At 40.4% G+C, this 13,638-nt stretch overlaps 1 protein-coding gene across 5 annotated transcripts in view; it reads left to right on the forward strand.

Annotated features, from left to right (window-relative positions):
* Positions 1 to 1,349: 1,349 nt before the first annotated feature.
* SEC24B (SEC24 homolog B, COPII coat complex component) overlaps positions 1,350 to 13,638 on the forward strand; it is a 52,344-nt gene continuing 40,055 nt past the window's right edge. For 3 of the 5 annotated variants that reach the window (XM_072863066.1, XM_072863067.1, XM_072863069.1), the window contains exons 1-2: positions 1,350 to 1,665; positions 7,420 to 8,124. In XM_072863066.1, the coding sequence (XP_072719167.1) occupies positions 1,542 to 1,665; positions 7,420 to 8,124 (829 nt within the window). In that variant the 5' untranslated portion in view covers positions 1,350 to 1,541. The remainder of the gene's footprint in view (positions 1,666 to 7,419; positions 8,125 to 13,638) is intronic. The other 2 variants (XR_012042753.1, XM_072863068.1) reach the window with 1 other exon arrangement.

The raw sequence follows: 13,638 nt of genomic DNA on the forward strand, positions 1-13,638 counted from the left end.
GCCTGTTATTTCTTTCCCCGGCTTATTAGGACATGGAGAAGAAACTATTTCTTTCAGATATGGATCTACAGCCTATCAAAAGACTAACGGAGGCCTGTGCAAGACACGTGTACATAGTTTGATAGGGTATGAAGGCTGAGAAACTTTAAAATACAGTTGGTTCCTCCAATATTTAAGGATGCCCTGCATGCTTCAAACAAATAACAGTAACAGTCAGAGATGGACCATATGCTTAGCATACAGGCAAAGTAATTTTAAAAGCATTAAAGTATTTAATGACAGACATGCATAATAACCAGTAGGAAAAACAGTGTACAAACAGGGAAGGAACTGATCAAATATATGTAAGAAGTAAAGGTGACTCAGTGTTGTTGGACCTGGTCTTGGCAATATGATCACCAGTATATGTTATTGTGCTTTCCACTTCTGTACATAATCAATAAAAAAACCTGAGCAATGAATTCAGTCTTGAATAGCATCTGAGTGAATGACAGATGGTAGATAGGTGGTGGAGACAGACAAACAGTCAAAATTAATATGGTTTAGCGTGTGATTGACTGCAGAAAGTGCTAAATTGAGTGGAGATGCTTTGCCAACAGTAGCCAACAGGGGAGGCTCACCAACACTTTCCTTTCCGTTTAGAGAATATATAGAATATATTCCATACAAAGACTGAAGCGCCTTGCCTTACCTCACCTCGCTCTTCTTTGTCAAGGCCTTTCTGTCTATATAGATAGTGTATACACACTATATATAGAGAGAATACACAGTGAGCACTTCTAATACAGAAAGAAAAGCCTTGCCTCAGCTCACCCTGCCTCACTGAGGCTTTTCTGTTTGTCTGTAGAATAACCACAGAGGGAAAGTTGTCACTTCACCTCACCTCACCTCGTGAGGTCTTTTCCCCCCGTGCAGAGCACACACATTACCTCTATGTGTTCCCGGGTACATATATCCCTAAGATATAGATAGCATATATTATCAAAACAGACAGAAAAGCCTCAACCAGGCAAAACGATGGGAGGTGTATGTGTAGCCTCACCCCTCCCGGCCGGTCCGCCCACACCCACAGCGTTACAGATGGGGCATGCGGCCCCCGTCACCCACAGACTAAGCGGGCCCCGCCGCGCCGCTTCTCCCTGCCACACGGGCCGTTCCCCGCACGGAGCGGGGCAGGACAGCACCTCCCGCGGGTGCGCGGGGCCCGGCCGGGCTGCAGCGGCCGCCGCCCGCCGGGAACCGAGAGCTGGGAAGGCGGCGGGAGGCGGGGCGCCCGGCCTCCCTCACGGCGGGCGGGGCGGCGCGGCGGAGGCGCCGCCAGGGGGCGCTGTGGGCGGCGGCGTTAACGGCCGCAGGGCGGCGACGGCGGGAGCGGCGCTCGGGCCCGCCTGCGCGCTCCTGCCCTCCCCGCTCCCGTGGGGCGGCCGCGGCCTCGGCCTCGGCCTCTCGCCCGTTGGCGACCCTCGGCGCCCGGCTGCCGTCGGGGCGGAGAAGAACGAGGAAGAGGAGCGGGTCGGAGTGAGGAAGCGCTGCGAGGAGCCATGTCCGCGCCCGCCGGGCTGCCGCCGCGGCCCGCCGGTGCCACCGCCGCCGCTTACCCGGGCGGGCCCGGCGCCTCCCGGGAGGCCGCGGCCTCTCAGAGCGGTGCGCCTCGCTACCAGAACGGTGAGGGGCCGGCGGCCCGCGCGGGGCCTAGCGCTGGCGGCGGCGGGGAGAGGCCGCCCGCGGGGTTCCCGGGGCGAGCTGCGCTGCTGCCTCACTTGGGGGCCCTGCGGGTCCGGGGGCGGGGGGTGCCGGGGGGGCTGCTCGTTTTTCCCTCCTCCTGGGGTGGCGGGAGGCGCGGGGCGCCGAGGCGGCCGCTGTGGGGGGCGGCGTGGGCGCGGGTCCGGCAGAGGGCCCGGTGGGCCGCGGCGGAGCCGGCACGTAAGGAAGGAAGCCCTTTCTCTGAAAGACAGCAGAACCCGCCGGAGCCGCTTGGGAAAGGCGCGTCCTCCCCGGGCCCCCGCCGCTGCATGCGGAGTTAACTTTAAAGAAGGCGCAGCCTCTCCCAGCCTCGCTAGAGGAGCGAGGGACACGGTATCCACTTCCTTCTCGCGAATTTGGGTCTGCTGGCTTTTGTGGCGCTCGCTTTGTGGCGTTTCGGCAATGCTCCGGAGGCCAAGGCACCTCCAGGCCTCGGCTCTGGCAGTCGTGCACGAGTACGGGCAGAAAACCACGTATTGTAGATGAGAGTGCTTACTTCATAACTGTTTACGAACTTAAAAGTAGTAGGTGGATAGGCGTTCACACAACTGGATCTTGGGTTTTGAGTTGAATAAACAAGATTGGACCAGTGAAATGTGGGTCACTGAAAAACAAAGGTGAAATAGTTCGAAGTCACAAACTACTGACTTGCTTTTCGGATGGAGAGGTAGTGAGACTAACTGTACTATGAACTAAAATAATTAGCGTGCAGTTCCTCATTTTTAAATGGGTGCGCTATAAAATCAGTTCTTTATTAATACACCTCCTTAACTTTGCAGAATGCCTGTATGATCTTCGTCCCCACCTAATGATGGTTTAGTATCTAAATTGGGCCTCTTGCTTCCATAGAGTTTTAGCTCCTACTGTGAAACCCTTTGTTTTGTAGTCAGGCTATTTTGTGCACAGGCGTTTTTTCCGCACAGATCAGTATGCAGGGTAACGACCTACAAAATTTTTTACTCATGAATATTTCTCATGTCCAAAGGGGTAGTTAGGCAAAAAGCACTTGCGTGCCTATAAAGTAGGTTTTGAGTCAGTTTGCAGGTAATGCAAAAGTCACTGAAGTGACTGAAAAGGAGGGTACTTAAATGGTAGATTTTAGGGAGATACTAATGCCTCAGATGTGTCCAAACGTTAGTATTGTAATGCTGAGTTTTGCCAAAATTATTCAGAAAATGCCAACTTGTATGGCTTTCAATAAAAAAACATGTCATTATCAGGACACAGCTACTACAGCATCAGTAACCTGGAATTGTGTTTCACAGAAACAAATAGGAACTGACATCATACGTTCTCCTTGGTTTTTTAACTGAATGAAACCGTAATTTTAACGAGCATCGTTACTTTTTGTTATTTTAATTACTTAACTCCATGTTGCTGCTAATATTCTTAAAAACAGCTTGTAGTAGACCATTTATTTTCTGTGAAACACTTTTTCTTTAATGCTGAGAAATTTATACACTGTTCAGTGATAGTCTTGACTTTTTATTGTATAACTTGCTGACTACTCAACTTAACTCTGGTTCCTCTGTTCCTTAAGATATCTTACAGTGACGGATATTTGATAATTTGTAGGCAAGAACTCTGAATTTGACACTTTGTGTGATGTACAATAGCATTCCAGAATTTTTAGATTAGTCTATATGTCGTCTTTTAGTGCTAATCTTCTGAAGTTACAGGATTTGAGGCTTCTTTTTTTTTAAATAGTAATAGGAGGGGGAGTAGAGGGGAATAGTAACAGAAAAAGACTGTACTGGAAGTTTCCATTCTGTCCAATAGAAACTAAATTTCACAAAGAAGATTGTCATTGCTTTTGAAATCTAGTTTTACGTCAGTATAATGGAGTTTAAATGTAAGATACTTAAGTGAATACAGCTATTTCTATGTTGACTGAAAGAAAACACTAGTGCATCCTTTCAGATGTTTAGAGTGCTCTGTGTTTTAATTTCATAAAATGTGGATTTTTCAGGTAAAACTTTGAAGTTACTGGCATCTGATGAAAGAGTAGCTGTTTTTTGCAGAAAGCAAGCAACCTGTTGCACATACAGTGATATTAAAAAGGATGTTCTGCTTTGTTTTTAATAAGTTTTGCCTGGTCCAATGACCAAGTCCATTTGAGACCCTTGGAGACTTAATTTTACTATAATTTAGTTGTTTTATGGGGTTTTTTAAAATTAACTTCTTGTTTGTATTTTATTAATTTTTTTCTTGTCTCTTACAGTGCTCTCAGTTTGATCCTATGCTGAAATTAAGTGTTTAAAAAAACAAAGAAGCCCTTGTTTGGGATGTTGTTCATAAGTCTGGGGCTTTAAAATACAATTCTTCTGAATAAACTCTTGCAAGTTCAAGAAGCTTTTATTGTAGTAGTCTTACAGGTGGCTTTGTATCTAAGTGGAAAATGACCTTCCTAATTTCAGCATAATAAAATGTTGCTTGTTAAATCAGTACTGAAAGATGATGTATCTTTCCAGTAGTGATGGAGGACTTCAGTGCTAACAATTTAATGTATTGAAATGTAATGCTGAGAGGATAATTGTATTGACTCACCATGGTTCTCCAGAAGATTTTTGTCTGATGTTGTCTACAACTGGTTTGTAAGGTTACCATTGGTATCTCTACTAGCGTTTTGGGACCATAATTTTCATTATGACATTATTTAGCCTTGTTTTCCATCCCTTCTCAGACTTTGGATCTTTTGGATGGTTTCATTAAATTTGATCAAGAGGATACAGGTCTGAGAGATATGAAATCCCTGAATATTTTGTGAAAATGGGAAGCTGGGTGAATGAAGGTGCTAGACATTAATTCCAGGACTGAGCTGTTGTGAGAGCTCAGCAGTGGCTTGATTTTGCTGGCTTGTTTGCTGGCAGTTAACAAGGCACAGTAGTGCTGCCCCAGTCTATCCCATAAGGGACATGTGAGGGAGCTGTGGTGAGTCTTCTCTGCACGTGGGTAAAGGGCTGTTAAAAGTTAACAGAAAATTACCAGGTGTTCTTGGCTAGAAAGGAACTTGGTGGTGTAGGGTACATAGACTACCTGTAGATAGGGTATGTGGCAGATGGCTAAATTATTCAGGTGAGAGAATGCATGGACATAAAAACCAAACAGACACGACACTAGCAAGCAAAGCTTTACTAATTCACATAGTGGAATAGCCATAGTGCTGCCTTTTTTTTTTGTGGTGGCCCCCCCCCCCCCCCCCAAAAAAAAAAAGTTATAAGGCTTTTGGGGCTCACCTGTTAATGTCTGTGTAGTTATACATTATAATATTATAAAGTATTAAGTTGTCTGTAGAAGGAGGGGTTCACTGCTTTCATTATAGAGGTGGCATTTTAGCAGTACACCTTCTGTGTGCAGTTAAGGTTTTCAACTCCTCTCATGGAGTCTTTTTTTTTGAGAGATTTGTCACGTGTTTTGGGAGGAAGGTAGAGTACCTGAGACATCAGGACAGATTGTGTAATTAACCAGATTTCAAAATGACATTGAAGATGTACCCAGATTTCCAGTGTTGAAAACTGTCCAATTATCTAGTCATCATTAGTAGCTTCAGTTACTAATTGCAGTACAAAAATTACTTTCTACTCACATTCTTTATTATAAAGTGGACAAAAAACGTCAGATAATGGGAGTAATCTTTCATCTGTAATTGTAAAACTTGCTTGTAAAGGATCAGGAGTTTGAAATCAAAAATATAATTTTTCAAATGACAAGCATGTCTCTCTTAGTGAGACCTTCATGGGATTTATACTCTTGTGTGCTCATGTATAGTTTTATAGGTGTTTCTGCTTAAAAATGTGAAAAAGATGACTTGGGCATTCTATAATGTAGAGACTGATATCTTGTATCAGTAATTTAATCTGTCTTTATTTATGGTGTGTGTTTCCAAACCAGAGCTAGATACTGCAAGACATTGCAGTAGATGATTTGATGTGCAACCTTTTATTTAGAAGTCAGGTGCTCCTAAACCAGTTTCTAAATTATACCTGCACAGTTAGTTTATTCTGCATATTTTAGTAGAACAAATGCACAAACTCTTCAGAGAAATCATCTTTTCTTGCCATCTTAAGTGATATAACCGCTTAAAGCAATAAGCCTTGACAGACATAAGTTATTGGTGTGTTTTTGAGTTTGCTCTTTCAGACTTTAAAAAGCAGGTTGAAAGTCTGACAAAGTTCATGTAGCTGTTAATGACTTGCTAACTCAAAATCATTTTCCTTTAAAGGAGAATAAACTACAGAGCTCTATGAAGCAGCTCACACTTTTTCAAGAAGATAGTGAATCAGAAGCATAGTTACATACTCTCCTCAAAACTCAGGCTGTAATTTTTTTTAAGCTCCTTATGCTCTCTCCCAAAGTGCCTTTCTGTCTTTTGACCCAGCAGTCCAAGCTACTTTCTCTTCTACTCAACTTTCTGGGTTGTCAGTTATGAAAAGGCATTTTTAATTTTATCAGAAAGCAATTTTGGACAGTATGTTCCTTGCTTACAGGATTCCGTTAACAAATTCATTATTAAAATTGCCTTGCAAGTTCATCATAGAACATCTGGATGTTACTTGGAGAACAGTGACTTTTCAGAATTTCAAGACAAGAGAAGTAATACTTACATTTTGTAATCATTGTAAATATAAGGGGGGAAATCAACAATTCATTATCATAATGGCTGCTGTTTAATTTGTGAGTGCCCTAGTGCTGTGCTTATGTTTCTGTTCACTGGGGGCTGGGAAATAACACTATAGTCATTCTGCGTGATGTAAGCAGTAGGGTGTGGTAATTTTAAGAAAGGAAGTTATCCAGGGAAATGCATTTGTGGTTGACTAGAAAATAAAAATAGGGTTCAGGAAAAGAACTTGAGGAAGAACTTTCAGATTTACCGTTGATCAGTTGTCATTGAAAAAAAACAGGTTGGACAGAGTTAACATTCAGTCTCTAGCAAACAAATACTTGTTTGACCCTTGCTGGGCCAGTATGTAATTAACCTCTAATGTTGCAGAGCCAGTTGCAGTGACAGCAGAGGTCAATTTCTCCGATATCAACGTCTCTTATACCTGATGTATGTATCAGGCAGTAAACAGAAATGAAGTGCCTTGTCAGATACTCTGTAGTTTCATCAAAATGTTAGTTTTCATAAAAGCACAATACAAAAGAACACAGAAGACAAAAATAATCGCCCTGCAACACTTTATCTTGGTCACCATGTTGAGGTTTTGTAAAGAAGAGTACCTGCATTTTCATATATTGACATATTGGTTTGACTGTAGCTCTTCATTTACCATATTCAGTCAGTTTCTTTAAGATATACTGTTGTATTCAGACACTTAGAAACATCAGTTTGGTGCTTATTGTTGCTCACTATTTGTTTAAATATTAACCTCCTAAAAACTCTTAAAAATATTCAAAGTACCAATGTGAGGCATACAATCTTGGCATGGAAACCTCTTTCAATAATGGAAGCAATCAATTTTTCTGTTACTTCTATGTGTATTTGCAAATTACTTCAAATACTGTATTTCGCATGCATAATACTTGGTTTGTTCTCTTTCTGCTGATGGAAATAGACCTCAAAAATAGTGACAGAAAACAAGAAGAAACCAATTGTTTGTTAGAGTAAGTACAGACTTGATTGGCATTACTAGCGCATGCACCTTTAATACATGTGACATTTTCTCTTCATTTCAGGTCCTGTGCAGAGTCGGATGCAGTTCCCCTCTGGCTATGGCTCGCATCCTCCAAACTATAGTGCGCCCTCAGGACACTATTCCCAAGTGCCCAGTAAAGCTGCTGCTTCACATTTGGATAATCAGTATAGAGGCAGTTACTACACTACTTACTATTCAGCACCAGCACAAAATGTTATGACACCTTCTGTGGGTACCAATGTGTTGAATACACAGGAATCACAGCAGTTGTACAACAAAACTCCTCCCCATACAGTGGGGTCAGCTGAAGGACTTATTCAAGGAGCAATATCATCTGCATCCTACTTGCATACGAGTGCTCAGCAATCATATTCAGCATTTGGTAATCACTACAGCACTTCTGTCAGCTCTTCAGTTGCATCTCAGGGATTTCCCCTTAATTCTGATCACTACACCATGCCCGTGGTTTCTAGTGCCGTGTATCCTAATGTTTCCTATCCTGCAGCTGCTGGCAGTGTGTATGGGCAGGCATTTACCTCTCAGAGCCTACCTGCTGTTGGACAGTTCAAAGAGACAAACACGTTTTCTAGCCAGAGTATATCAGTACCTCATTCACTTCAACAGCATGTTCCCGTGGGATATAATTCAACATTATCAACTATTTCATCTGCTCAGTCTGTTCAAGACAACCTCAGCAGGAATCTTACTGCATCGGTTGCTAAAGGAAACAACCAAATAAATACAGGTATGGTATTATTTGAAGGTTAGTGAACTTCCAGATGTGTCTGGGAAAGATCAGAAATCATGTGCTTTTGTCAGTTTGTACTTGTTCACTACGTGAAATTCTGTATTGTGATTTTGAATTCTGTCCTTATTCATTCTTGAAGCTTTTCTCATTTGGTTACCACAGTCCTCTGAATAGCAGCTAATCATATCACTGACATGTTTCTATTAAGAGATGCAGAAAAAGACACTATTTGGGGGTTGGTTTTAGTTAATTGTTTTTTTTTTTATGTAAGTGGCCTTGGAAGGGCATTTTTTAATGCAGTTTTGAAGGAATGTGTAATTTCTGAAATATGTCTATTAATCATAAAGGTACTTTTTTCCTTTTCTGGCTAGAGAATTTTTTTAAGTCATGATCTGTGTTGATTCTTTAAATTTTACGTAAGTGAACATGCATGCACTCTTTTCTTCAGAAAGTTCAGAAAAAGTAGAAGCCTACATGGGTTTGGAGGCAGTTGGGTTTTTTTTTTAATTAATACTTTTGATAAGCATTTGAATGAGAGAGCAATTTTGGTGGTTTTAGCTGATTTTTGTAAGCGACAACTTGATGTTTTTAGTATGGATGTAGCTATAGAGAATGAAGTTGCGAAGGTGCCAGTTCAGGGCAAGTACACTCAGTCCTTGCTAGTAGCTGCAGCTTCTGCTTCATGGGAAAATTGAGTACAAGTTCATAGGTAGGTTCATACAAGCACTTGGTAGGAAGAATGGAAGAGATTAGAGATGTGCGAGTGCCTTCCCATTGAAACATCTTGCTCTCCCTCAGAGAGCAGTAGCATGTGCAGGAAAATTCTGGTTTTCTTTCTGTACCGGTAATTTTCTGACTTCATGCAGTTTTGTCTTGTAAGCTGTACAAGATTAATGGTTTTCTTTTTCTGATGAGACGGATATAAGAGAACTGTAGAATGTTTCCTTTTTTATGCCAGATATTTCAGATTATAGTTTGACACTGGAATTGTTTTAGGAGTCCTTGTAGCGGAGGTTTTCTAAGACCAAGGGCTTATGAAAGAACCATGGTTTTGATGATGGTAAAGCTTTGCCTGGGAAAAACAACTAAGCTTAAATCAAGCTCATCCAATCCATACCAAGGTTGAATTTAGTTTCAATATTTCTTTTTTCCCCCCCAAGACTAGGATGTGGAGTGTCATCCTTCAGCTCAGTTTTAGTAGTTTGAATATTAGTATTTGAATTCTGTCTCTGAGATGATCTGTGTGATTTTCTTTAATATTTCAAAAACATGAAACAAAATTCTGTTTAAAAAAGAAAAATAGGGAGCTCCTTAAAAAGCTTCTGAAGTTAATGGCATTTCAAGGCTGAGCATAAAAATGAATTCTTTCAAGGACTAAAGGTTTAAAACTCCGGCCAAAAAAAATGATTGTTGAGCGCAGAATCTACAGCTGGTCTTGGCAGAATGCAGGTTTCGTTCCAGAATAGTAAGATTTGCAGTAGTCACATGAGAATGACTTATTGTTTGTTCAGACTGTTAGTGTTTTATTTACAGAAGTTTTTAATTTAAATGCCTGTTAATTTTATTTCCTTTGAGGATGTCTTGAAATATATTATTTGTTCATAACAATATATTTTTTTTAAGGAATAGCTGTTTTAAAGGTGAAACAGTGGAGCTGACCAGACCATGAAGAGCAATGTGAGCAATGGATGGTCTTATTTCTGAACCATTCAGTGCTGCTCTTAAGGGAGTGATTAAGTTAATACATGGCCTCAAGAAGAAGTAGTAATATTACACTTGAATTTCAAAGAGCTCATGATAGAACTGGCTGTGGTAGTGGTGTGTAATAGGTACAGGCTTTGCAGCTACGAAAATAAACACTGATCCACTGTTTCTGTTACACTTCAGTAATACTGCAGTACTTGGTTTGTTTGCTGGACTGCAGGCATAATTACTTAAACCACATTCAAACTCTTTCTGAGCTTGTAGAGCTGCTGAGATAAGTATGCCCTGTGCTTCCTTGCACAGTGGACTGGATTGTGGGACTGATTTATCTGGAGAAGAACTTTTTTATCTTCCATCTGAATCCTGGTTCAACCTCAGCATACAAATGTTTCTGTATTTACGGACTGGGAAAGAGCAAATAAAGGTAGCAATCGGTAGCTAGGCTGAAGGAAGAGCTGGGTTGTTTTATTACTAAATTCTAAAGAGTTACACCATTTTTGAAGTCTGGGGCTAAACAGACTGCCTCCAATAATATCTGACTTTTTTTTTAGTCTAGAATTCAACATCTTTGGCTAAAATATATTAAAAATTCAATTGCTACAACACCTGGCTAATAAAAGATGGCAAATAATTGTTTGGTCCTGGCATAATTGATTTACTTTTTGGGACACTGATAGGCTTTCTAAATTTCCCAGTGTAGTCTTACTGTTCTCAGATGGTGTCATTTTATATATAGTATTCTAATTGTTTGCAGCCTTTAAAAAAAGGAGTTGGATCTTGAAAATTATTTGCCATTTCTTGTACATCCTCGGAAAGTGTCTGAGTGCAACACACAAGGAATTTAGGGAAATGATGAATGATTCATAAGAAGGAATTTTTCTGAATATTTCATCCTCCCTGCTGTTCTCCAGGAAGGAAATGATGATGGAAAACAGTTGCACTCTGTTCTGTGCATAGTTTTTAGCAAAATTGCTTGAAAAAATATAAGATATACTGAAATTCCGAAGTGTGCTTTCTGTGACTGTTCATGTAAAGAAATTTTGATACACTATCCTACCATTAGTCAAAGTGCCAGTAAGACAGTTTGCTGTCATTGCTGCTGTGCTGTAAAAGAAGACCCCTCACAATCCTTGAATTATAAATAAGCAAATCTTAGAAAGACTGTCACTCAGGATACTACTCCCCTAATGTATTTTTCAATAGCAGTTTTGTGCAGTCAGTGAACACTGAGAGCTCTCTGTGATGAAAATGAAACATTGTTTATATAGAAGAATGCCATGTTTTTAATAAAATGTGTGTGCTTAAACAGGACTTGCTCGGGAAACAGGCTCGCATAAACTTTTCAGAAGTTTGGTGATTTCTGAATTGTTTTCTACTTGAATCAGGAAAGTTCTAAGCATTGGACTTACAATTGGATTTTTAAATAATTCAATTTGTGTAGGGCCTTGGAAAGCCCCCAAAATTTTGAAGCTATTAAGATCAAACTGCTGAGCTGCTGTAGGTCATGTACTGACACAGAACTGCAACAAAATCTTTTTCTAAAACTTTGGCAGCCACTCTCTGAAACCACTGAAGTATTTTCAGTGAAGCTTGCTGAAATTTCACTAGAAGAAAAGAAGAAATCTATTTTAAGAGGCATCTTTTGCTGGAAGTTGACCTGTTTTGATGAATAGCAGCCAGTGAGAATAATTTTCTTTGTATTAGGAAGTATAAATAAAGTAGAATACACATATTTAATTTGAGATTTTTCTGCTTGCTGCTTTAAACTAGTTTCATCTAGCAAAAAATGCCCTCTTCTAGTTCCAAATTCTTTATTTCAGCAGAACAGTGTTGATACAAATCTATCCAGAAATGATGTTATGCTATGTAAATAACAGACTGTATTATTTAGGCTTTTTGTCTTTCTAGGTCAGTAGCTTTCCTTAATGTTTTTCCAGCTTATTTCAGCTGAGATCAGTTCACTCTGATTTTTCTTGGTGCTTTTCAGTCAGTGTGGATGTCAGCCAGGATTCCCAAATTTTACTGGACTCTCCCCTCCCTCCCTGAGGAGAGGGAGATAGAGAACTCCTTCTGCAGGTATATGGTACGGGTTTCTTTGCTTCCTGGATCTTGTCTACTGTCCTGTAATCATAGGCAGTCTGCTTGAGCAGGAGGCACTTTAATTTCTTTATCTAATGCACATACTTCCCCTTAAGTCAGATCAGGATCTAAAGTCCTTGCTGCCCCAGTTCGATAGGAATGTAGGCTATAATCCTGTAAATCTGCTAATATAGGTATGGTTGGAAAAAGGGGAAGGACTGCAGCTGAGATACAGAAAGTCAGGGAGATAGGATGCTCTTGAAAACCAACCTGCAGGGAGGTGGTAAATCTCTCAGTAGAAATTGCATGTTATGTTGGCGGAGGGTGGAGGAAATTGAGATCGCAGCTGTAGCAACTCAAAAGGGATGGTTCTTGCATTGCTTCTGAAAACTTGAGAAGATACTGTGGTGATACACTTTTTAACTACTACCTGTAGGTCTCAAGTTGGAAATCAAATAAAAACTTTAAATGCTGGCGTATAGGAAAAATTATGAATTACACTGCTAATTTGCACAGCTCTGCAGATTCTTTCTGTAACATACCTTTTAACTGTAGATCTTTATTGGTACATGACTTTATTGGTACATGGCTTTTTGGTCATTTTTAGTGCAAGAAATGTTCATGGTTGAAAGGCACGAAGGAAGACTTCAGTGCACATTAAAGGTTAGTGGAGTGGAAGGTGAAAAACAGGAAATACTGTGTCACTGAGATTGGGTTTTATATTTAATGCAGCCTGACAAAGCTCTTGGCTTCTCATGACATCAGTTGGTGGGAATGTTGTATGGCTTGATCGGGCTTGTCCTAGATAAGCTGATGGGAAACTTGTACTCTAAACTCGTGTTCAGTCCAGCTTTGTCTGATGGATGGCTAAAATATGCCATCCTAAATTGATCAGTACTTATATGACAGGGTGCAATCTTCTTACTGGCTAGAGGGAAAAAAAAAAAAAAGATAGCCTAATTACCATAACTGTAGATTGTCTCATGTGGTGATAGTTACTAATGATGTATTTTTAAAGATTAACTTTGTCCAAGTGTTTCCTTTGGTCTTAGTTACTTATGGCTTTCGAAAACTTTCCAGAGTCACCAAATAAAGTTTAACATGTAATTTTGCAGGTTGAATTTTTGTACAAAGAAAAAATTATGTTATTTTTTTCTCAGAGTTTAAAAATGTTTTCTTACAATACATGTAAAGGAGATATCTAATTTTGAAGGATATTTTGGAAATTTTGTTTGAGAATAGATACTAGTACTTGGCAGGAAGGTATTACATCTTCAGCGAATCCAGGTGTAAATGGGTTTTGGCCTTGAACATGTGACACTGTGACATTACAGCATTTAGCATGCTCTACAGGAGTGCTTAATGCTGCAAGCATTGCTGTATTGACTTGAAGTGTGGAAAATACCATAACCCCATAAGCAACTCTCTGTGGTACAAAACCTGGGTAAGCGCACTAATGTCGCAAAGAACTTCCCTTGTCATCTTGCATATCTTGTTTGAGGAAGCTGTGTAGCTGCCCTAACAAGAACATTTCTGCTGACAGGTGCTGGTGCTTCTGTGGGGAGTCTACAAGACATAATGTATAGAAGCAGAGCTTATAGCAAGTACATTTCAATAGGAAGTGCTGCGTGTATGTACTTTGGAGAAATACATATTTTTATTTTGATAACACTTGTGAAAAAGCAGAATGTATGCTTGACTTTATATTTGAAAACTGCATAATAAATT

This window comes from Ciconia boyciana, chromosome 5, assembly GCF_034638445.1.
Source record: "Ciconia boyciana chromosome 5, ASM3463844v1, whole genome shotgun sequence".
Lineage (NCBI taxonomy): Eukaryota > Metazoa > Chordata > Aves > Ciconiiformes > Ciconiidae > Ciconia > Ciconia boyciana.